This window comes from Strigops habroptila, chromosome 2 (genome assembly GCF_004027225.2).
Source record: "Strigops habroptila isolate Jane chromosome 2, bStrHab1.2.pri, whole genome shotgun sequence".
Classification (NCBI taxonomy): domain Eukaryota; kingdom Metazoa; phylum Chordata; class Aves; order Psittaciformes; family Psittacidae; genus Strigops; species Strigops habroptila.
In genome coordinates this window covers 15,392,662-15,414,256 of record NC_044278.2, presented here as the reverse complement: position 1 = coordinate 15,414,256, position 21,595 = coordinate 15,392,662, and the positions used below count along the sequence as shown (strand labels likewise).

The window sequence follows — 21,595 nt, the reverse complement described above, 5'->3', positions numbered from 1 at the left end:
AATTCTCTCGTTTGTGTTATAGCGAAGGTACACGGAAGTAGTAGTATCAATTGTACATAAGGTATTAAAGAAAAGAGTTTGTCAGAGATGTTTGCAAATCATCCTTAAGAGATAATTTACTAAAAAAGACCAAAGAAGTTGAGACAACTGACAGATTTGTGTGTGCATGTTAGCAAATGTTGGCACCTATCCTGACTAATTTATTATTTCTCCTTTGGCAGCCATCAAATGTTCTTGATTTCAGAAGTTTCTTGAAGATATACAAGTCTCATAATGTAAAGGGAAGGCTCTTGTACACAGGCTGCTCACTCAATTTTTTTTTTCCTTTTAGGAAACACATCATATTGGATTTTGTATCAGATTTTGGAATATGTGTTTCATGTATTTTTAATCTGGATCCCTGTATTTACTATTCGTGCTGTAGAACTTGAGGATAAGACGTTAATGAGAACATTTCACCATCATTTGTTCATGTCTTTCTAAAAGCGATTTTGAGTTGAAAGTATGAAAGATCTCAGATTATTGCTACTTGATGTTGTAATTCAGCCACACTTTAAATCAAAACTGCTGCTAGAAGAAGCACTCTCTCTTTGTTTCCTCTCCTGTTCCAACAAAGCTGCTTATGTCACTGAGTGGTGATTTTTCTTCAGTTGTATGAAGTTTGTACACTTTGTAGACAGACAATAGAGGCTTTTCAAACAGAAGCCTGTTGATAGTATAGATTTTTTTCTTTCAATTACAGTTTACCATGAACTTCAGCCAGGACAGCTATACTGTTGCAGTTTGCCATTGTGGAGATGATGAGCATGGTGTACGGCTGAGCACTTTTTGCAGATTAGTGTGTTTGTAAAGGCAATGGTAAAAATTCCACCAGTCTTTGGGATTTTATTGCAAGTGTCTATAGCGAAGGTTAATTTTTACGTGTACTTCCCATAAGGAAATGGGAATACTTTAGTATTTCTACAAACAGTTTTTAAAGGTTTTTCAATCTCACAGCTAAAAAAAAAAATTAAAAAAAAAACGTAATGGATTGGTATCTACTGGAATTGTAACTTGTGGAACTCTGCTTTTTGTGCACATCAGCTGTAAGGGACCTTCCCCAGAGCCTACTCTGTTTCCAGAAGTGACCTACAGATTTTCACCTGAGAACCATTAACCTTGCTGTCAAAGGTGGCAAGTAGGGCTAGTAGACCAGTGAAGACCCTTGATTTCCTCCAGTATTTCAGTTTCCTTCAGGTAGTGCTGGAGGCCTGAAACTGATAGAGGGCAGTGACGTGTGATTTTGTGTAAGGGCACATGTAGCAAATGCTCTGTCTGTCTTTCTGGGCCAAAGCTTCACTGTCTAAATGGTTGTGTTGTGGGAGACAGGACTAATCTGGTAGATCCCTTCCAGCCTTGTGTACTGGACTTAAAGGAGTGAACGTTTGTTAGAGCTGACATTTTTTTAATTAGAAGTGCATTGATTCCTCTTGTAATCCTGGTAATTTTAACTCACAAGATTATTATCTGATGTATGATTATGTGATTTTTTTTCCCATATGGTCTTGCTGGGTCTGGGGTCTGGAATTGGAGATTTGCTAATTGTTTGGACCTTATAAATATGTAAGAATCCTGTTCTTTCCTTATCATCACCTCACCAGCATCCTGTAACAAATGAGCATAGACCTCATGAGTGCGTTTTAAATGCAAGGGGTAGTGATATTATTTAGGTTCTCCTGGACAATAGGGTCCTGTGGTACCATGAAGTTTTGCAAAGATAGTCCTCTGTGCCATGCACAGGACTCCTGAGTTTATAAGTGTCATTACAAAATGAATTTGGATGTTTTCATCTTCAGCACTAGGGGTTTAGAAAATGTAACTGGTTATGCTTAGCACAGTGAATGTGAAGGAAGGTAATGAATAGTAATCTGAGTTCTTTATGTGTAAACTGCTTTCTATGTTTAGCTACATTTTATTACTTACGAGTTTTGTTCATTATTATGTTAGTTTTCTGGGGTGATGAATGATGACAGTCAAACATCTAATCTATGTCCACTAACTTTTTTTTTTTTTTTTTTTTTTTGTTGGGTATCCTCCCCATAAGAATCAAAACCTCCTCACCTGGTTTCTGCGTTTATAGGAAACGTGAATTCCCATGGTAGAACACATAGGAATGCATTCAAATATAAGTGTTAACACTGATGCAGCATATTCCAGTTTGGGAGACAAAGTAAACTGCATAGGCCTAAGGCCTCCGTATTAATGCAAGATCATGATCAGATTTCCTCTTGCAGAGACCACTCTGACAAAACACAAGATTACTTGATTACAAGATTACTGCCCCTAGGCTGCTCTTGTTCATCCTTTCAGGACACCTCTGCTGGCCTAGCAAGTCTTGTGAGAGGTCTTGAGTCCAAATATGTCCAAAGTCTAGAAGCACCTATATGAATAGTTTGTGTCTGCTAATTATTATTATATGGGTAGATTGACACCTTAATGTTTTTCATAGCACTGCAGGTCTACAAGAGTTTGGATGTGTCTTTATTTGTCACTACTACAAATGCTTCAAAACACTATCTTGTGTCATTACCATTTTATCCTTCTCATCATGCACCAGCAGTATTTAATAGGATGTCTTTGTTTCTGTGTAATATCAAAAGTATTAAATAGATGATATGTGCTATTTCAAAGATAAAATTTTCCATGTTTTCTACTCTTTGTAACATTATTCACACAACGCAGCTTTGGAAGAATAAATGGGTATGTACTATTTAACAAACAAAATTTATATTGCAGATGTTATATCAGTGCTGGAGAAATGTGAGCCAAAAAGAACTAACCTTGATACCCTGCTCATAGCCAATGATTGCAGAGTTTGCTGGTTAGATACATGTAAAAGCCAAGTTCTGAATTTATATTGTCTAAGAATGTGTGACACTGGTGAGGAACAATGAATGATGTGTTTGCAGAGTAAATTAGAGCTTGTAGTAAAATGTTAACATTAAAATCTACATGTTTGAACAGATTTTAGTAGGAACAAACTTGCTCTCTGAAGTTCTTAATAGCTCTTTTACTTAACTGTGTAAGGTCCTTGTACGTATGATTGATAGCAATTTCAGCATCAAAGTAATTAATGACATGATTCAGTATAATTTGAACTGAAGACAATGAAGGTTAGGCCCATTTGCACTAGAAATGTATTTGGCTCAATGTCTTTGTAATCATTGTATAGACAAGTCTGAAAAGAAGAGTGAAATTATCCTAATTGCTTTCTTTATTATTTGATTTACCAGGTTCTAAATCAGGAAATATGTTAAGTCCTTCCCCTTTTCCCCCAGGTCTTCTTAATGGCTGTTTTTGCAGTTCCTAGAGTAAAGGTGTTGTTATTATTGTTACTATTAAAACAAAAAATATTTTTCAGCACCTCACCTTTAAGACAGCTTGGGAAAATTTTCCTTTTGATCTTCACTTTTTTATTTAGCCTTATGTAAACTTGGATTTACACTCCATCTCATACTGGCAATCTGCCACGTCCTTCTGTGTTCTCATTTACTTTTCTCTTTGTTTCGCTTCTATCTTCTGGTGCCTTTTTCAGCAAATTAACAAGCTCTTGCTTACATCATGGCTGAATTTGGTCCACTGACTAATCCAAACTGCTGTTCATTTCTGCATGTTCTTTGTGTCTAGAATGACTTCTGCTATAATATTGCAATTGCTATTATAGCTGGTTGGAAAATCGAGTTTTTCATTAAGAACGTTTCACAAAAAGCAAGCTTCTTGAAAATACTTCCATTTAACATTGTAGAAATGTTCCTATTTTCTTTGTGAAAGACTGTGAACAAATATTTGGAGGTTTTCTAGTGTTTTGCTGAGACTCGTATAAAAAAGAGAAATTACATTAGTTTGGGGTTGGTTTTTTTTAATTGTAGAACTCATACAAGTGTAATGAATATTTTAATATGCTAAAATACCTTGCTTGCATATGTATTAATAAGATGCTACTGAAGTAGTCAATATTATACTATATTATATATGGGAAAGAGTAGCGTGTCTTACCTGCCAGAGATGGATTTTGATTTTCCCGAGGAATCACATCATAAAAATAGCTGTGATGAAAACCCATAAGGATTAACTTTATTTTTCAAGTTTTGGCAAGCAATTTTATCTGAATGCTTAAAATAGTTGTGCTTTAATACTGCTTAAAATATTCCTACAGCACAGTGGTCTATTAATTGCAAAGCCCAGTGCAAATGAAATTCCAAATACAGAAGTTCTGCATAATTGTAGTCACTTTATGATATAGTATCTATTGCTAGAGATTTGGGAACTATGACCAAAGTTTTATGAAAAAGAGTTAATAATTTGGGAGGTATATAGCACCTATATATATAGCATATATATAGGTATATATGGTGCTCTGAATCTGTAAATAACATCCTGCTCCTGTATTTCATCTTTTCACAGTGAGAAGTGAGCCCTGTCAAACCTTACATTGTAAACTCCAAATCAAGAGCAATTTTCTAAAACATTGGCTTTAAAAACTATCTGTAAAGTTTGAAATGAAATGGGTTTTGGTAGTTTCAATCCATGCAATGGTGATCTGGCAGAGGGAGAATCTTTTCTGACTAGGAATATGGTGCCAAACCAGGCTGGTGGTACTGGAGTAGAATCAGGCGGGGAGGGTCTCATAATTCCTGTCCAGACTACACATATCCACATTTCTTCAGTGCACAGTGGAAAAATAGGAATTCTGATATTCCCAAATCATTTCAACATTTCACTCTCTGTAGAAGATAATACAGTGTCTTATTTCTTCAGCTGAAAAACAGAAGAAAACATTCTTATGAACTCTGTTTGCTGAGTGATCTGGTTATAAGGGCATCACGGCAAACTGTGTGTGCCTTCTGTAGAGAGAAATCTAAGCCAGAAAACATTGCACCTTGGCTTTGTTTAAGCCTGGGGGATGAAAACACTGATCTTGATCATGAACCCAGCCCCGATACATGGGTACACCCTTAAGAGAAAAACAAAACCAGCTACCTTGTACACTCTTGTCTCTGATTCAAGCACATTTATGTATATATTACACGAACAGTTACAGATGAGCTGAAAATACAGACTGGTGTTATTACTGAAGCTAGTGTTCATCTTTTGCCTGTTTATTTTCCATAAAATTTAATACATGTGTGAGTCATCATAACACAACCCTGGCATTGTCAGCCTTCAGCTGATGTTTTGTCTCTTCCTATCCTTTGTTACATTCAAAAAGCTGTGCAAATATCCATCGGCTGTCACAGCATCACTGCGAGAAAGCATAGGGAGGAATTTCTGGCTTGTTTCACAGCTGGTAAAATGAGGCAGTGTAACAAAGGGCTTGGTGAAGGTCGTGTGCCCAGCCGGTGACAAAAACTGGATCAGAACTCACGACTTGGCTCTTGAGTTTATTTCCAGTTGGGTTTTTGTTTTTCTCCTTCAAAATAAGTGTGCTTTGAAGTGAGGTAGGTTGAGGTGACTGAGTTCTCTCCAAAATAAATAACTGAGGAACCTGCTACTCAGCATTCAATACTGACTTCTACTGGATCATCCTGCTTATGCTTTTCCAGAAATGTAATACTATGTATTTAGCATTTATACTACAGTAGAGCTTTGTAACCAAACAGGTAGGAAACCTATTGCACTGGACTCTGCCCAATGTTTCAGTAAGAGTTTCATGCCCTAAAACAATGGCACTTCAATGGTACTGGTTGTTCCAAAAAGATTCCTGACATTCTGGTCTGGAGCTGAAAACCCCTGTGTGCCATCCTAGACTTTCCTTCAGACATCCTGTATGACTTTGGAGAATTCATTTACTGAGTTCTATCTCGTTTCTCCATATTTAAGAAAGGATGATAACAATTCCCTGGGTGAGGGTCTTAGATGCTGTGATCAGGAGCTTAATAACTTGACAAATTGATTTAGAGTTCTTCAAGGAAAATAAACCAGAAAAGGAGGGACATACTGCACAAAACCTGATGCCAGCCCCTATCTGGGTTTGCTATTTTTTTCACATTTTTATGTCATCCCATAGAGAATTGTAAAGTCTTACCTCTACTTCATCACCCTACCCTGGATGTTCCAGACCTCTGATTGCGTGCTACTGATACATGTGACACTTTAACGTTGTTGCAGTTTTGAATTAAATACCAACATTTTTTTTAATGTGATCCCAACTGGTGCAGTCTGATTCTTTAGTTCAGCAACAAAAGGAAGATCTGCCAAATTATTAAAAAATAATTAGAACAGATGGCAAAAGATGGCATCTCAAACCTTCCAGAAAGAAACACCTAACATCCTGATTACATTTCATAGAATAAGTGTTGACTGAGATAAGTGCAGTAAGGCACTTTTTATAAAAGTATTGGCAGTTTTTGTTTCCCACAGAGAGAATTATGGTTTAGTTGCATTAGCAGACACATTGTAATGTAACTTAAAGACAAATTTCTCACAAAACCAAAAAGAAAGACAATACAGATAGCAGCACCTGTATTCTTTCATTTGCAATTGTTTGCATGATGACTGAGAGAGAAATAACTTGTCATGAGTGAATATGTGCTTATTAATGATGACCAAGAGAGAAATAATTTGTCACAAGTGAATCTGTGCTTATTATGTGTTTTTCACTGAAATAATTTTTATTTTTCTCAGCCCAGAAACTCATGGAAATGGCTTAAGTGAGTTGACCTGTAATGAGAAGACTTGTGAGGAGGTGAACCACACCTTGCAATCTGAAGCAGCTCTTCAGTCCCTTTTGGCTTGTCAGAGCTTTCCAATGTCCTGCTGCGAGGTAAAAGTTGATGAGTACCTGTGAAGAGGCTCTCCATCACTGCATGGCCAGAAATGGTCTCTTTAATCATGACTTGGAGGGCATTTCAGTTCTACAAGAGCCAGGAGTTTAAAGCTATAAAAGAGTAAGAGGAAGGAAAGAAAAAGATTTTTTTCTGTCATTTTAATGGCTTTAAAGCTCACTTCAGTAACATTTTCAGGCTTAGAGGGTGAGATAGTGGTAGGTGAAAGTAAGAAAGAGGAAGATGAAGTTTTTTTAATTCATGGCTAACTTTTAGGAACTGCAATTCTGAGGAAAGTAGCAAGGTTAAGAGCTACAACAAAAATATTGATGGTGTCAGCAATAGACAGATTCCATTGGTTCCAGTACACTTTTGATCAGGTAGTGTAGAAGAAACCCCATTTTATTTGTAGGATAGATGTGGGTGAAAAGATAAATTCTGCTTACAGATGAATCCTGTTAGTAGAGATGAGGAAATTAGACCATCACCAGCATTTAAACCCCAAGGACAGATTTTAGTTACTAAGTCCCAGAGCATACTCTCAAGGTAAAGAAGGAAAAAAGTTAGAAACCAGCAGTTCAAAAATGGACAGGGAAGTTCTTGTGCTTTGAAAAGCCGCATTGTAGGAAACTGTGACATCATGGATGGAGCCAACAGCTATTCTATGAGCCCCTTCTCATGCTGGGAACACAAAAAGTGAAGATTATAACTTTTTTTTTCTTTAAGTAGGGGCCTTCAAGAGCCTTAAAGGTTGTTGATAAGTTGAATTTGTAAGTTTAGTAGCTTAGTAGTAATTTATTTTTATTGCTGCAAATAGATAACATGCCAGAATGGGCTAAAGGGCTCAGGTGAATATTATAAATCTCTAGCTCAGACCTTTAGTGATGAAAAAAGAAGAGGGGAGAAAACTCAGAGCAGAAGTTGTGGAGGGGATGGTAGGAGACACACATTTTTAAAATTTCTAGTTCTTCTCTAAGTCTGGTGGTACTTTGGTTAATTTTGGCTGATTAGTGAGGTGGAGTGCTGCTATCTATGCTGCTCCAGAGCTACTCTTCTCTGGAGACAGGACACCTGAAAATGCCAAGTTGCCAAAACGAATGTTGTTGCAGGAATCTGCTACTTTAGGTGATGTTTTCAGCAAGAAAATTTAGGTCTTGAAATGGACATGCAGTGAAACGGGAACAAGGGAGAGTTAAATCTGTGATGGGGGAGAGCAGTTTCAAGTTGTTGCTTCAAGCTTCATGCAACAATCTAGGAACTGCACGGTGTGTGCATAGTATATATGATACTATATTCTGAAACCTGCTCGGGGGGAACAGTTGCTTGTGAAAAATAGAGCAATGAAGCTGATTGTGTGGCGGGGCAGCGAGAGCATGTTTCTCAGGTGCGTCAGAGGCCCTTGTGTTCCCAGTTTGCTTTGAATCCAGCACAGCTGGAAGCATAACCCAGATCTTCCACATTGCAGGTGGGTGCTTTATCACCAGAAAATCAAAAGCTACTGTACTGGTATGAAATGACCTCTCACTCAAATGTCAAAACTTTGAAATATTTTCCTAAAATGGTATCTTTGTTTTCTGATATTCTGCAAGACATGGAGACAGAAACAAATTGCTTCCTGTTGGTGGTTTCACCCCTTGACAAACTGTGAAGATAGGGAAAGTATGGAAGCCAGCTCTGGGTGGCCATGTGTATAACCATGCACCTGGGAGGTAGCACAGGAGCTTTCAGACCAACCTGTTCCCCTGACACATCTCCATTATGTGGTCTGGGATTGGAGAACTGGTGCAAATGTGGAGGCCTGGGCTCAAGCTGGGATACACCAAGTCCCTCAGGTAATGAACTGGTTTCAGAAGAAAATGCTTAAATGGAGAGTATGTAATAATACCCAAGCCTAAGTTCTCATCTCTTCTAGGGACACTTAGGTGTTTTCACTGCTCATAGGTTGTTGTGTACTGGGAATGAGGAATGTTTGGGGTGGTCTTGTTCAAAAGGCTGGGAGGAGAGGACCTCATACTAAGAACCATCATCAATTGTGATACTTGTGTTATACTTACTTCTTCAGCTGGTAAAGACTGCTTGGCTAAGCAAGGTTCAGGATTAGGTGTAGTAACTGGGCTGGGAGATAACTCATGTTGCAGAAAGGTTCAGAAGATCCAGAGAACATGGTAGGTACAAAGTCTGCATTCATTTTTGGAGCTGTTTGTCCTTTATATGTGTGAGCAACATGTATCCGTACTATCCTTAGGGCTACTGGGAGATGCTCTAATATGAGGCTGATGTGCATTATGGCATTACAACTGATGTTATTTCTATGGATTATGCTGGAAGAAACTCAGGTGAAAAGGGGTTCAGATGGCATTAACAAGAAAGAGGATGGAAACTTGTCTCATGGGACTGCTGTTAGGCACTGTGATGGGCTGTAGAGTCATGAGTCAGAGCCAAACGTCCAGGCTGAGAGAACCTGCTGATTGCTGCTAGCGCAGAGGCTAAACAGGGGCTGCAGATCAGTACAGAGTTCAGGACTGGTTGTGTAAGGGCCTGAGAAACACAAAATGAGAAATTACAAACCCTCATAGTTGAAGAAAGATGAATTTGATTGCATTTCATTTTGTATTATTTAACTTCAGGTGAATAAACTGATGCTGAAATAATGTTGAGTGTGAAGTAGCAGATCTGATACCGCTAACTGCACTTTTACTTTTAGTTGCAAGAGCTTTATCTGAGCTTCTTCCCAGAGGTGAGTTTCAGGCTTTAGAGACACCGCGTGAGATGGTTTGCTGTATACACAAACAATGTTGGTAGGTTGGGGGTTTACTTTTTATAGTGTTTAATTTTTGTATTACCATAATTGAAAACTGCCTGCATTGTTTCCTGAAACCTAGAGTGAGGCAAGACAGTTGCCAAAGTAACACCATCTCTACATTTCACCAAGCCACTGTAATGAAATTGCCTTGCCCTTAACATCTTAAAAGAGTAACGAAATGGAATTTTACTTCAGAGAAGAAAATAAGTGCAGGTTGTAAATAAGACAGGATTTTGTGCTGTTAAGTGGATTATACTCCCGTCAGGGTGCTCCGGATCTTACAAACTCAAATCTGAATTTAACATATGGCCTCAGCCCTAGGCCAGGGCCCTATGTGGATTATTCTGGGCTTGTATGTAGAAAACTGTGCTCCAAACATGAATCCAATCACCAGCTGCAGCCAGGCAATTGAATGGCTACAGAGGAAACACCCTAAGAGATGGGGGGGGGGGGAAGAAGGGGGAGGACTGGGGGGGAGGACTATGATTTGTGTGGTAATCAAGGAGAGAAGGTCAATTGTAATAGAACAGGCTGGTTTAGAAGACAAAGCTAATGCACAATGCCTTCCACTCTGTTGAGGGATGCTATCAATGGATCTGCTGCTTTCATTACAAAAAATGTCACTAACTGACAAGACGAATATAGGCAGGGAAAGAAGGGCTTTTGATGGATCAGGTGATTAAAACCTAGACTGCAGACGAGCAATTAACAAATGCCAAACTGATGACCTGTACAGGAACGTAAGTATATGAAGGGAGGAACGGAAAAGGTGCAACAGTGCACACACACGCATGCAGCTGGTTTTGACTGGTGACACTGAATAGGCATTTAAGCGTGTTTTCTACTACTGTGGGCTACTGAATAGAGACACCAAAAATGCCTATTGTCCCCAGAAAGCATATGATTTTGTCAACACTTTTATTGCGATTTAAGTAGCTAGCATTCTGCTTTTCTAGAGGCAGCAGGACTAGAAACGAATACCTATTGATCACCCTTTGTATGATGACTGTGCGCAATCACTGTTTGGAGCCTCGTTTGAAGTGTCTGCTGTGTCAGTGCATGAATGCACCCTTTATACATTTCAGCTGCTCATTTACTGACAGCAGCCTGGGCAGCTGACACCCACATTCCTAGAAAATTGCCTACTTTTTTTACCTTTCTTCATCTCACAAGATGAGGACTTTAGAAAAATCTGAGGGTATGCTTTCTGATAGGATTGAGAAATATCATTTAAACTTCCAGTGCCTTCCCCTAGCCTACAAATCCAGCCTGTAAATAAGAAATAAAAAGGTTTTGGATACTTATGTTTGGTTTACTGCTGTTTAGATAATGTCGTAAGTGATTCTTGAGATATGGCAAATGAGCTAAGACTTTCATCAGTTTTAAAATGCTGGCATTTATCAATTATGAAAATTGATTGTTGCAAAGGTTCTAAAGAACATATTCAATTTATGGTTGAAAGAAATGCTGTGGATTTCTTCAACTGTTTCTGGGATTTTAACTGTCTTTTGTAACATGAAGTATTGAACTGCACCATTTAAGGAGAACATAGGAATACCTACAGGCTTTGCTGGAAACATCTGCATTTTAATTTCAAAAGAACAAGCTTTTAAAAAATTGGGGCATCAGTAGTTATGATGAAATGTCATAAGCTATTTATTCTATAAAAACATATGGTGTTAATGTATCCATCAGTGCTGATAAATCCATCATGGCTTAATCTGTTGTGCTCAGTGTGGTAACAGGGCAAGAAACAGCCATCTGCTTACCGTATTTGATTGCTGTTTCTCTGCACAAATATAGTCCTGCTTCCAGCACTTAAGAGTGATTAGCTGTAACTTATGGAGCTTGCTGTGGTGTACCCACTGAGTAATTACTGGAGAAAGCAATTGCAAGAGCATCTGAACATGGGGGCAAATTGTTAGCAACTACATTTGTGACAAGTTTAAGGTCTAACAAACCTCCCTACACATGTCCCATAAGCAAAAGAAAGAGGGTAGAACGCAGTCTTTAAAGGACAGGGATGTATTTTACAGATATTTTCCAAAGCCTACTCTGCAAAAGCTTGAAAAACCTGATTTCCTATCCCTCCAAGCCCCCAAGGCAAACCAGTCCTTGATTAAAAAAGAGGAAAATTTTTAATTGCTCTTTCTCTCACATTCCTAGCTCAGTAATTTATTTTTCCAGTAGTTGCACAGGATCAGGGATGTGGCTTTATGCTGTGCCTCTCCCCATCAGGCATTTGTGGGGCTGAGGAGGTGGGGGGGGGGGCTGAGGTGTAGGTATGACAAAAGCTCTGTCCCACTGCTTTAATAGTTTATTTTATTTAGTATGTTAAAAGGGGTTAGTTTTCCAAAGTCTTTCTTGAAATGACTAGTTTGGAGAGACCTGCTCCCAGAACTGAACCTCCTACAGTTCCTATGTTCCTACTAGTTCCTAGCTCCTACTGAACCACATCCCTACACTGTCTGGGGATTTTATTCAGCCAAATGTCTGCCCTGGGATTTTATTCAGCCAAAAGTTTGTTTACAGAGGAGCAGTTTAAATGTACAATGAAAGAGAATTGATTTAGCAGAACAGCCTAAGATATTCAGAACAAGTTCAGTGTGCCTCTTCAAGCACCAATTTTGTCCTATTTTAAGTTCTTAAGTGGGATTTGAGGTTTTCTTAGAACTACTTATGGTACTTTGAGCAATTTTCTTTTTGATTACCTTTAACTATTACCCTTCTCCTTTTGCAGCATTATACTACCTTCTCTCCCTCTGACAAAGACCCCAACTATCCCTCTTCCCCCACTTCTCACTCTAATGGAAAATTAAAATGAAACCTCATCTTGTCTGCTACTGGGCTTTCCTCCAAAGAAAAGCTGTGACTGTGACTTCAGAATTGTATTGGCCTGACACAAAAATTAATTTCTCTTAAATTCATGATGCAGTTTTTGATGAGCTTTGGGATACATGAGAGATTCTAGATGCCATACAACTAGACTACATGTATTTTGCCTGCTCTGATAATGGTCAGCTGTACCTCAATGTTGTGTTCTCAATGGTCACTTGCACAGAGACTTCTTCCTGAAGCAGGAATAGCATACGTTAACCAAACACCAGAGCTCTTAGAGATGCAATCTTTTTTAAGGGGACTGCCCTGATGTTTTTTTGAGAAACAGGGTTAGTCATTGTGCAGCTCTGCCCATGCAAAGTGAGTTTGAAGGAGGTGGTGAAGGTTTTCCCTGGTGCTCTTGGTCTGTGTAACCAGCTGTGTGCCAGAGCACACCTTACCAAATCTGCGTGAGTGGCTTGAGAGAAAAAAGACATTTTTAATGTAGCTGTTGACTAAGATAGCTTTTTGGAAACAGGTGAAATTGCAAATCTTTCGTTTGCAAATTCCAGAGCTTACCTTGTATAAGGATCCTCCTTAACAATACTGCCCCATATGGTCTACTACCCAAAGCAGTAGACCATATACTGAGCTCTAAGCAACACTAATCTGTGCTGTTCCAGAGTCTTTGCCCTGACTAGGGCAGGCACTTAGGGATTTGTGGTCAGGGTGGCAGATCACAGAGAAAGGAGGCAAACAGTCAAACTGGGGAAGAAAAAAACAAGAAGTGTGTCATGAGCAAGTAGATGGAGCTTTTCATAATAGAAAATTGTGATTTCCAATTCAGAGTAACTTCCTCTGGTTAACGATTGTAGCTAGATAAGGCCTTGTAGGACAATCTGTGTGGGGATGCTACTCAGCCAGCAGCCTGAGGTTGACACGCCCAGGTGCCCTCTCTCTTGGTTCAAAAAGACAAGAACCGTTGCTTTTTTTTGTAATGGCCATTCAAAGTGACTAGGTAAAACCTAGCAGGAAGAAAGAAAGAAAGGGAGAGATGTTAAACAAATCTTCCCTTGCTCACTTTGTATTTTCCAGGAAAGTTAGCAATGCCAATTTTCAGCCCACTCAGTTTCAGCAAACTCTGCATGGTCCTCACTGGTTCCTAGGGATTCAGCTTGACTTCTCCTAAAGCTGCAGCAAGCTCCCAGCCCCCTTGCAGAGATTTTTGCTCTTGCCATCCCCTCCACCATGCACTACTTCTCCCCTTTCCAGGCCCTACTGCTTCTGAAGGAAAGGCACAATCTTCCTTTTCCCTCCTGAAGGGAGGAATGTAACGTGTGGGCACGCATTCTAAATACATGGGATAACTGAGATTTCATTAATAGATTTACTTGATTATTTCTTTAGTTCCTTTTCCTTAACCGAAGCAGCCTATCGAGGTTCAAATGTTGTCTTCCTCTTGGGCCAAAAACAAGAAGTCAGCGTGTATCAAAGCATCACCAGTGGTACAGCTGTGCAGTGATAGTACAACTCCAAGTGTTCAGGGCTGGTGTAAAGATGTTCCTCATATCCCTTTGAAAACATCTCGGAAGGTGTTTCATCCTAGCTTAGGTTCTGCTGTAAGAACAGCCAATTAAAAAAGACAGGGAGATGTGCCTGACAGTTTCCTGCAGCAATAGCCAGGTCCTGATTATTCTGGAGTAACCAAACACCTGAAAATCCAGTTAATGCTGCAGCATATGTTTGTTTACAGTATCCAGCTGCATTTTTTCTACTGCACATATTTTTTGACTAAAGGTTTAATTAATTTTACATATCTGGTGACAGAATTCATGTGCGACCTAGAAGAAATGAGAAAATGGTTTTCCTAGGCTAATCCTTACTCTGCTCATGGTAAGCTTTTTTCATTCAAAGTATCTGAATTTTCTTTCCATGCCATAACTTGTTGAAGTACTAACTGCATCTTTGCTTTAAGAGCTGGGGTCACCAATGCAGAACAATGGAGTTGTTGCTCTTTACCTTGACTGAGAAGTGGTGACTTTTGTTTACTGCTGCTGTTGACTGGACTCGTGCCAGACCCATACAGCAAATTAAATATTATATATCTCCCACAACCCTGGATAATTTAGATCCAAAGTAATAGCTTTTAGAGTAATTGATTTACATCTATAGCCAATATTTCTGTGTGTCTTTTGTTGTTTTAATTATCTAATGATCTGATTGTGCAAGCAATACAGGATAAAGACTTCACATTCATTTCGTTTTGCATCACAGAGTCAACAATTTGAAAAGCAGATTTGCAGTCCAGATTACATAGGACCTTTAAACTGGCCATCAATTTGACCTGAACAAACCAACACTCACGTGATATTTTTATGTGTGCATATGATCACAGCATTATATGTGATCATAGGATTTGCTTTTTGTCAAAGAATGAACTTGTATATTATTTTATTAAGGAAAAAACAAGATTGAGAAAAGACTGCCGGTTTTGGCTTTTTGTTTATTTGCTTGGGTTTTTTTCCCCTCTTTTCTCCCTCCCCCTCACCATCTTCCTGTCCCCATAATACTATGGTTTGATGTTTGATTTGATGTTGGTTTATTGTGCCTGTTGTAGAAGTCTGATTGTAGCATTTGAGGGGACAGGACACAATCAGTTCTTAGTTAATTACTTTAGCTACTTCATGATTAATTTGCAATACAACTTCTTCCAATATGGCAAGCCACTGTCTGCACCACACCAGTAACAGTGAAAAAATGAAGCAGAAAGGACTTAGAAGCTATGGAAGGATGGGAGGTGATGTTACAGTTTTATTCCATCATTACTGGCTGCAGGATCTGTCTGTGACGACAAATTCCCACTTGTCATCTGCAGGGAGCTGGAGGGTGGGAAACCAGCTGCAGGTCAGTTACTTACCAGCAATTACATCAATCTGAAGATGAGTGGGCAAAATGTTGATAATACCTTTGTGGAAATCAGACTCAGAATGGAGACCATAAATCCATGGGTAGGAACTGAAGACATCAAAGAGGACAGTTAGACAAGAAAAGGGGTGAAGCTGATACCAAAAGCTTCTATGAAATACATGAACAGAAAGCAAACTGTGGTGACAATCTGCACTATCAAAAAGATTGAAGAGGATATATACCTTCAAGCACCTTGTCAATAATCTTATCTGAAATAATCTAAATTCTCACTATCTTGGAATTTATTGGAATCACTAACAAACATTTCTGGAGGGGATTGACAAGGCATTTGCTCCCAGCAATATCCTAAGTAATCTTTCTTTTGTTGCTGTGAGATGAGAATAAAATTTTGAGAATTCTGCACCATTAGAGGATGTTTAGAAGTACAATTAAGTGCAAGGTCCTGCACCTGGGTCAGGGCAATCCCAAGCACACCTACAGGCTGGGCAGAGAACGGATTGAGAGCAGCCCTGAGGAGAAAGAATCAGAGGAGTTGATTGACAAAAAGTTCACCATAAGCCAGGAGTGTGTGCTTGCAGCCCAGAAAGCCAACTGTATGCTGGGCTGCATCTAAAGGAGCATAGCCAGCAGGTCAAGGGAGGTGATCCTCCCCCTCTACTCTTGTGACACCCCACCTGCAGTACCACATCTAGCTCTGGGGTCCCCAACAAAAGAAGGGGCCTGTTGGAGAGAGTCCAGAGGAGGCCACAGAGATGGTTAGAGGGCTGAAGCACCTCTCCCATGAAGACAAAGAGAGCTGGGGTTGTTCAGCCTAGAGAAGAGAAGGCTCAGAGGAGACCTTATAGTAGCCTTTCAGTACCTAAAGGGAGCCTACAAGAAATCTGCAGAGGGACTTCTTATAAGAGAAAGTAGCAATAGGACAAGGGGTAACAGCTTTAAACTGCAAGAGGGTAGATTTAGATGAGATCTTTACTGTGAGGGTGGTGAGGCAGGGAAACAGATTGCCCAGAGAAATTGTGTCTGCCCCATGCTGCCCCATGCCTAGAAGCATTCATGACCAACCAGGTTGGATGGGGCTTTGAGCAACCTGGTCTAGTGGAAGGTGTCCCTGCCCATGGCAGGGGGACTGGAACTAGATGAACTTTATGGTCCCTTCCAACCCAAACCATTCTATGATGCTATGAAAATGAAGTGCGTGTTTGTCAGAGCCACTGAATTTCATTAGATTCCCGCAGATTATGTTTCTGTTAAATAAGAGATCTGATACTATTTCCCCCCTTCATGCCCTTTTCTCTCTCACATATGCCACAATTTTTCTGCTGTTTGCATAAGAAGAAGGATCCAAGTGCCGTTTACACCAATATTGGACCTTTCACAATGACCCAGATCAGGTTTTCCAGAGATGTTGTATAACCTTACTGCTATTTAATTTATTTGGCCTTTTAAGTAAGTGCTTGTGAGTAACTTTACTACTACCAGAGCTTCCTTCTCTATCCTATATAGTGTCCCTGACTGATAATTACAACCATATTACCACCTATTTATTGATGTTGATTTAGCTATAGCTTTTAGTTACTATCATTTTGGTAAATGCTACTTTTTGTGCCATTTCCTATTGCTGCATATTGTACATATTATTCTACAGGTTTTATAGACTGCTTCCATAGCTGTAATATCCGTGAACCCTAGAGTGTGAAATAGTCACATGGCGCTTTAAAAAAAAGTTATTCTCATTTTATAGTCATTTGTCAGGTAATCAATTTCAAGGTCTTCTATACTGCCCTTTTACCGTGTAGGTGTAATTCCTATAAGCATTAATAGGAGTTACATTTCCTATTCACCGGAGACCATATTTTTAAATTGGCTTCTCATTCTTTCAATATTTAGGTAACAGGAATCTGAAATACAGTAAGATAGATATATATGTATCTCTATTTGCAAGTATTTTTCAATATTTCATGTTACCAACTTTGTCTTCGAATTTATTCTAGTCTGAGAAGCAAAATATAAAAGCTTTTTTTTTTTTTTTTTTAATAACATCTCTTTCCTGATAACATGGCACCCTCTTTAGGTTTTATTTCATAACTAATATATTTAGAGGGACATAAATCTGACTCTCAGTATTGATTACACCAGGGAAAAAGACTCAGTGGCTTAAAATTCTGATGTGGGAAGCCAGTGTTGTTCCTGAGGGAGTTGCTGCCAGAGCAACCATCCAGGCAAGTTAGAAGATGGTAAGTTAGGAAGAGAAATGGGATGGGTGGCATCCAGAGAACAGTGAACAAGCAAAGAACTGCAAACCAGACCCAAAAGCCTGTGGGCATACCGAGAACAAAAAACCCAGCAGTTTTAAGAAGAAAAATTTTGGAATATATTCTCAAAATCCTGGATTAAAAAGATTGCATTTCCCCCTACAGCAAGTGGGTATGTTGTACATGTCTCTGCTGTCTCGCATGGGTGCTGAAATTGGCCCTGACATCTGGAAGCTACTGAGTTATCCAGACTTTAATATTTTTAAAAAGGGCAAAGTAGTGTTATTTTATAGTGAGGAAAATCTTTCATATTTCAGCTCCACTTTTACATAGACAGGGGTTTCTTGAGGAAGATTGAACTTTAGCAGATATTTGGGCATGAGTGTGTGGGAGAAAACAACAAGGTGAGCTTAGGTGCTGTTAAAATTGTACAGAGACAATGTTCAGACTTCAGCAACTCTATCACATACACAACACTAGTAACTGCAGAGCTTTCTACAGACTCCGTTTAGTAAAATATGCTTGCAAGGTTCATCAGAAGCTACCACTAGAAATTCACTGAAAGCTGTAACATTTTTGTAGTATTGCAATTCCAAAGTAATTTTCAGGCACTTTTACTTGATATCGTATGTAGTTATTTAAGAGTCACTTACTTTTCTTTTGGTTCACAGAGAAAAAAGATGCATTTGCTAGCTAACTTTCCATCCTTGCCTCAGAGCTTGACTGATCATTTCTTTCATCAGAGGTCATCTGTGCTTCTAAAAATGAAACCTGTGTGGCCATTGTTTGTTCAGTTGTTGCATATTAGCTCCTCAGTGGTTAAAAAGATCTGAACAAATAAGAGGGCTTACCCTACATTATATTACCCTTTATTAGTAGGAAATTGAAGTCTAGAGATTATTATTAAGCCTCAGCCACTGCAGGCTACCCATACTCCAATAAAGACCCCTCAAACTGACCCTTGATCAAGCTGCATTAAGAGGATTTTACCCTTGTTACTAATTAAATAAACAGTTCTGATGGTATTATTCTTCCTCATAGCCATTTCATGACATCAGCTCTCCGTGGCACCCATGGACAAAGAGAATCGGGTTCCTGTTTGAGATGCAATGCTGTATTAGGGGCCTGACACTGGGCCATCCACTGCTTGCCTCTCCTGTTATGTTTAACACTGGTGTATCAAGTGTCAAAGGGCTTTTCATTGAAGTTTGGAGAGAATAAGGACAAGGTTTCCATTAAAATAGAAGCTTCATGGATGTTGTTTTCCAAATGGAAGAAAGGCAATTTAATTTCTGCCTTGGTGTGCCAGAAAATACAGAAAGAAACAGCTTGATGAGTCTGAGAGGTACAGACATCAAAAAGAGAGTGTTTGGTTAACTTTGGTGCCTTTCCACTAAAGTCAGCTTTTTATTAGGAATGTATCTTTACAAACACATTTCTTCACTTCAGGCATAATTCAGCATAGGTTAAGGTAAAGAACCCTTAAATTTTTGTAGTGTTTCAAATGGAAATTTCATTTTGAAGGGCGTAATCTCTGTGCCAGTGTGACCTAAAAGTAAATAAATTCCAAGCAGAGTATTTATTATTTTCATGGAAAAAGTCATCTCTACTTTAAACAGATGGAGTTTGCTGGAAACAAAATAGAGATGGATCTGGAGTTTATTTTGTTTTTCTGATTTTGTCTGTGTGAAGAAAGTCCTGAGGTTTACAGAGACCTATGGTCCAGCCTGGAAAACAGAAATTCTTGTCACTCGGGATGACATTAAGGATCACCCTACCACTCTGCTATGCACTCCATTGAATTTCAGTCCCAGTTATGGAGAACATATGATCAGGAGCCATAAAAATAGATGTGCATATAATCAAAATAAATAATCAGCTCTTCTTCTCGGTATTATTGAGTTTAGTTTTCTATGTTTGGTACAATGTGCTCTTGGGGAAGATGTATGGGTCAGGGCCTTGGTTCTCCTACCGATGAAGGCCTGACTTCAGCTTCGATATTCAAAAGAATAAAATCCTAGTTTAGTTAATTAAGGAGGAGGCATTATGTATTTTTTTTTTTTTTTTTGGTCATTTCACATGTCAGAAATCTTATTATTTAAGTGAAATGAATCTTGTTCGAATTAGAAAATTTAAAAAAAATATATAATTTAAATGCTAAAATTTCTAGCAAAGAAAAAAATAAGCTAAGCTTACAACTGTTAATGGTTTGTTCCAGTTGCTAACTGTCCTTACCATAAAAATAAGTGATTGCATCTTATTTTTCCCATTCTATACTTTTTCTCTTGTAGTAGGCTTCATTAATCATTTTTCGCATGCTTTTTGTGTTCCAGACTGAAAATCCCCTCTACAAATTTCTGATCTTCATGTTTGCATATGTAGCCAGTGGTAAGCACACCTTAATAATTTCTAAACAGATCAAGCTGCTTGTTTCTGTGCTTGTTTTCCAGTCCATTAATCATTCTCATAGCTCTTCTCTAAACTACCTCTTTACTAACACTCTCATCAGTAGGGCACCACCCTGCAATACCACGCTATAGCTCACAGGAAGATATCACTGTGTCCCTGCAGGTTGTCACCCAAGGTTTTTGGCCCAGTGCTGGCACATCTGGTTGTCTGTCTGTCCTGCCTTTCCCTCTTTTACATTTCTGCGAGAGCACCCGTGTGATCTCTTCCAGTGGGAGGCTTTGGCTGTGCCTGGGCATTGCTGAGCTCCAGCACCAGTGTCACCCACCCCAGTGCCTCCTTTTGCAGTAACCCTTGGTACAAGAGAGGGCATAAGCTCTCTGCCTGCTCTTCTACTTCCAGAATAAATATTTTATTAGCCTTTAAATTTACAGGATCACAAAATGTATTTTTCAAAGCAACTGGCACTTCTTAGAAGTTGTAACACTAAATTTCTCTGTGAAAGATGGATTTATTGAAAAATTACTAACTCTATAAATCTTTATAAAACCACGATCAATTCTGAAGTAACTGTTTATTTTATTACTCATCTCTGTCACAGTAACTCTTGATGACATAGAAACTTGAAGTGCAAGACAAATACTATTTGTCAAACACTATAAATTGTCATTAGCAGTGCTTAGAATTTTTTCTTTGAAGTGCTTCTTCCTAGAAAATGAAAACTCGTGGAAAGCAAAACATTTTGTAGAAAAGTTAACTAAGATCATTCTTTTTTCTCAGGAGAATGGGTAAAACCACAAAGCTTGAAGATTTCTATTTTGATATATCTGCAATAAATATTTTTTCTTTGACTTTTTGTTACTGTTTCTATAACGTATAAAATATATAACTTTATTAAAACTTAAAAATTTAGAAAGGAAATTTTAATTTCATAAAAACTAGGTTTATATCTACTCTAAATGTCTTTTCATTTTTTCGTTTGAATTTCCATTTTGCAGCAGAAAGTTCTAAAGATTGCATAAAACGTTATTCTTTGAAAACTTTATTTGCTTACACTGTTGACATTTTGACTCACACTGTTGCTTGAGTCTAAAGTCAGGCTGAGAGACCTGCTTTCATAACCTGATAGCTTGGGGAAAATCAGACACAAGAACTTGAATGTGGATAGCATGGATGCTGGAGAGGACTTGCTTGAGCCTCACAGTGCAGTGAACCTGAGCCTATGTTCACTCATGGATAACACTGCATAGATTATTGCAGGCTCTCTGTAGGGACTATGTGCTATGCTGTGTACAAGATTGCTCCTCCTACATCCCAGTACTTCCTCACAGCTTTCAAGGCAAAACAAGCTTCAGGTGTGAGAAAAGAAATGCTTCCTTGCTATGGATAAGGTATGGGGAAATTAAGGTTACATTTAAGGTCACAGGAAATCTACAGGTAAATTCATGATTAGCCATCCTTTGAGGTAAAATTAATTGTTTTCAATTTTTGTTTGTTCATTCATCTGTTTTTTTTCCCCTTGTTCTTCTAGGATAATGATTTTTACAGAAGAATCAGCATTCGTTCATTCATTATTGCCAAACCAT

The 21,595-nt window shown here is 38.7% G+C and overlaps 1 protein-coding gene across 1 annotated transcript in view; it reads left to right on the top strand.

Annotated features, from left to right (window-relative positions):
• Nucleotides 1-20,143, top strand: part of LOC115601707 — a 166,629-nt gene extending 146,486 nt beyond the window's left edge. The window contains exons 3-4 of the mRNA XM_030472036.1: nucleotides 6,664-6,802; nucleotides 19,937-20,143. Coding sequence (XP_030327896.1) covers nucleotides 6,664-6,802; nucleotides 19,937-20,143 — 346 coding nt within the window. The remainder of the gene's footprint in view (nucleotides 1-6,663; nucleotides 6,803-19,936) is intronic.
• The last annotated feature ends 1,452 nt before the right edge of the window (nucleotides 20,144-21,595 follow it).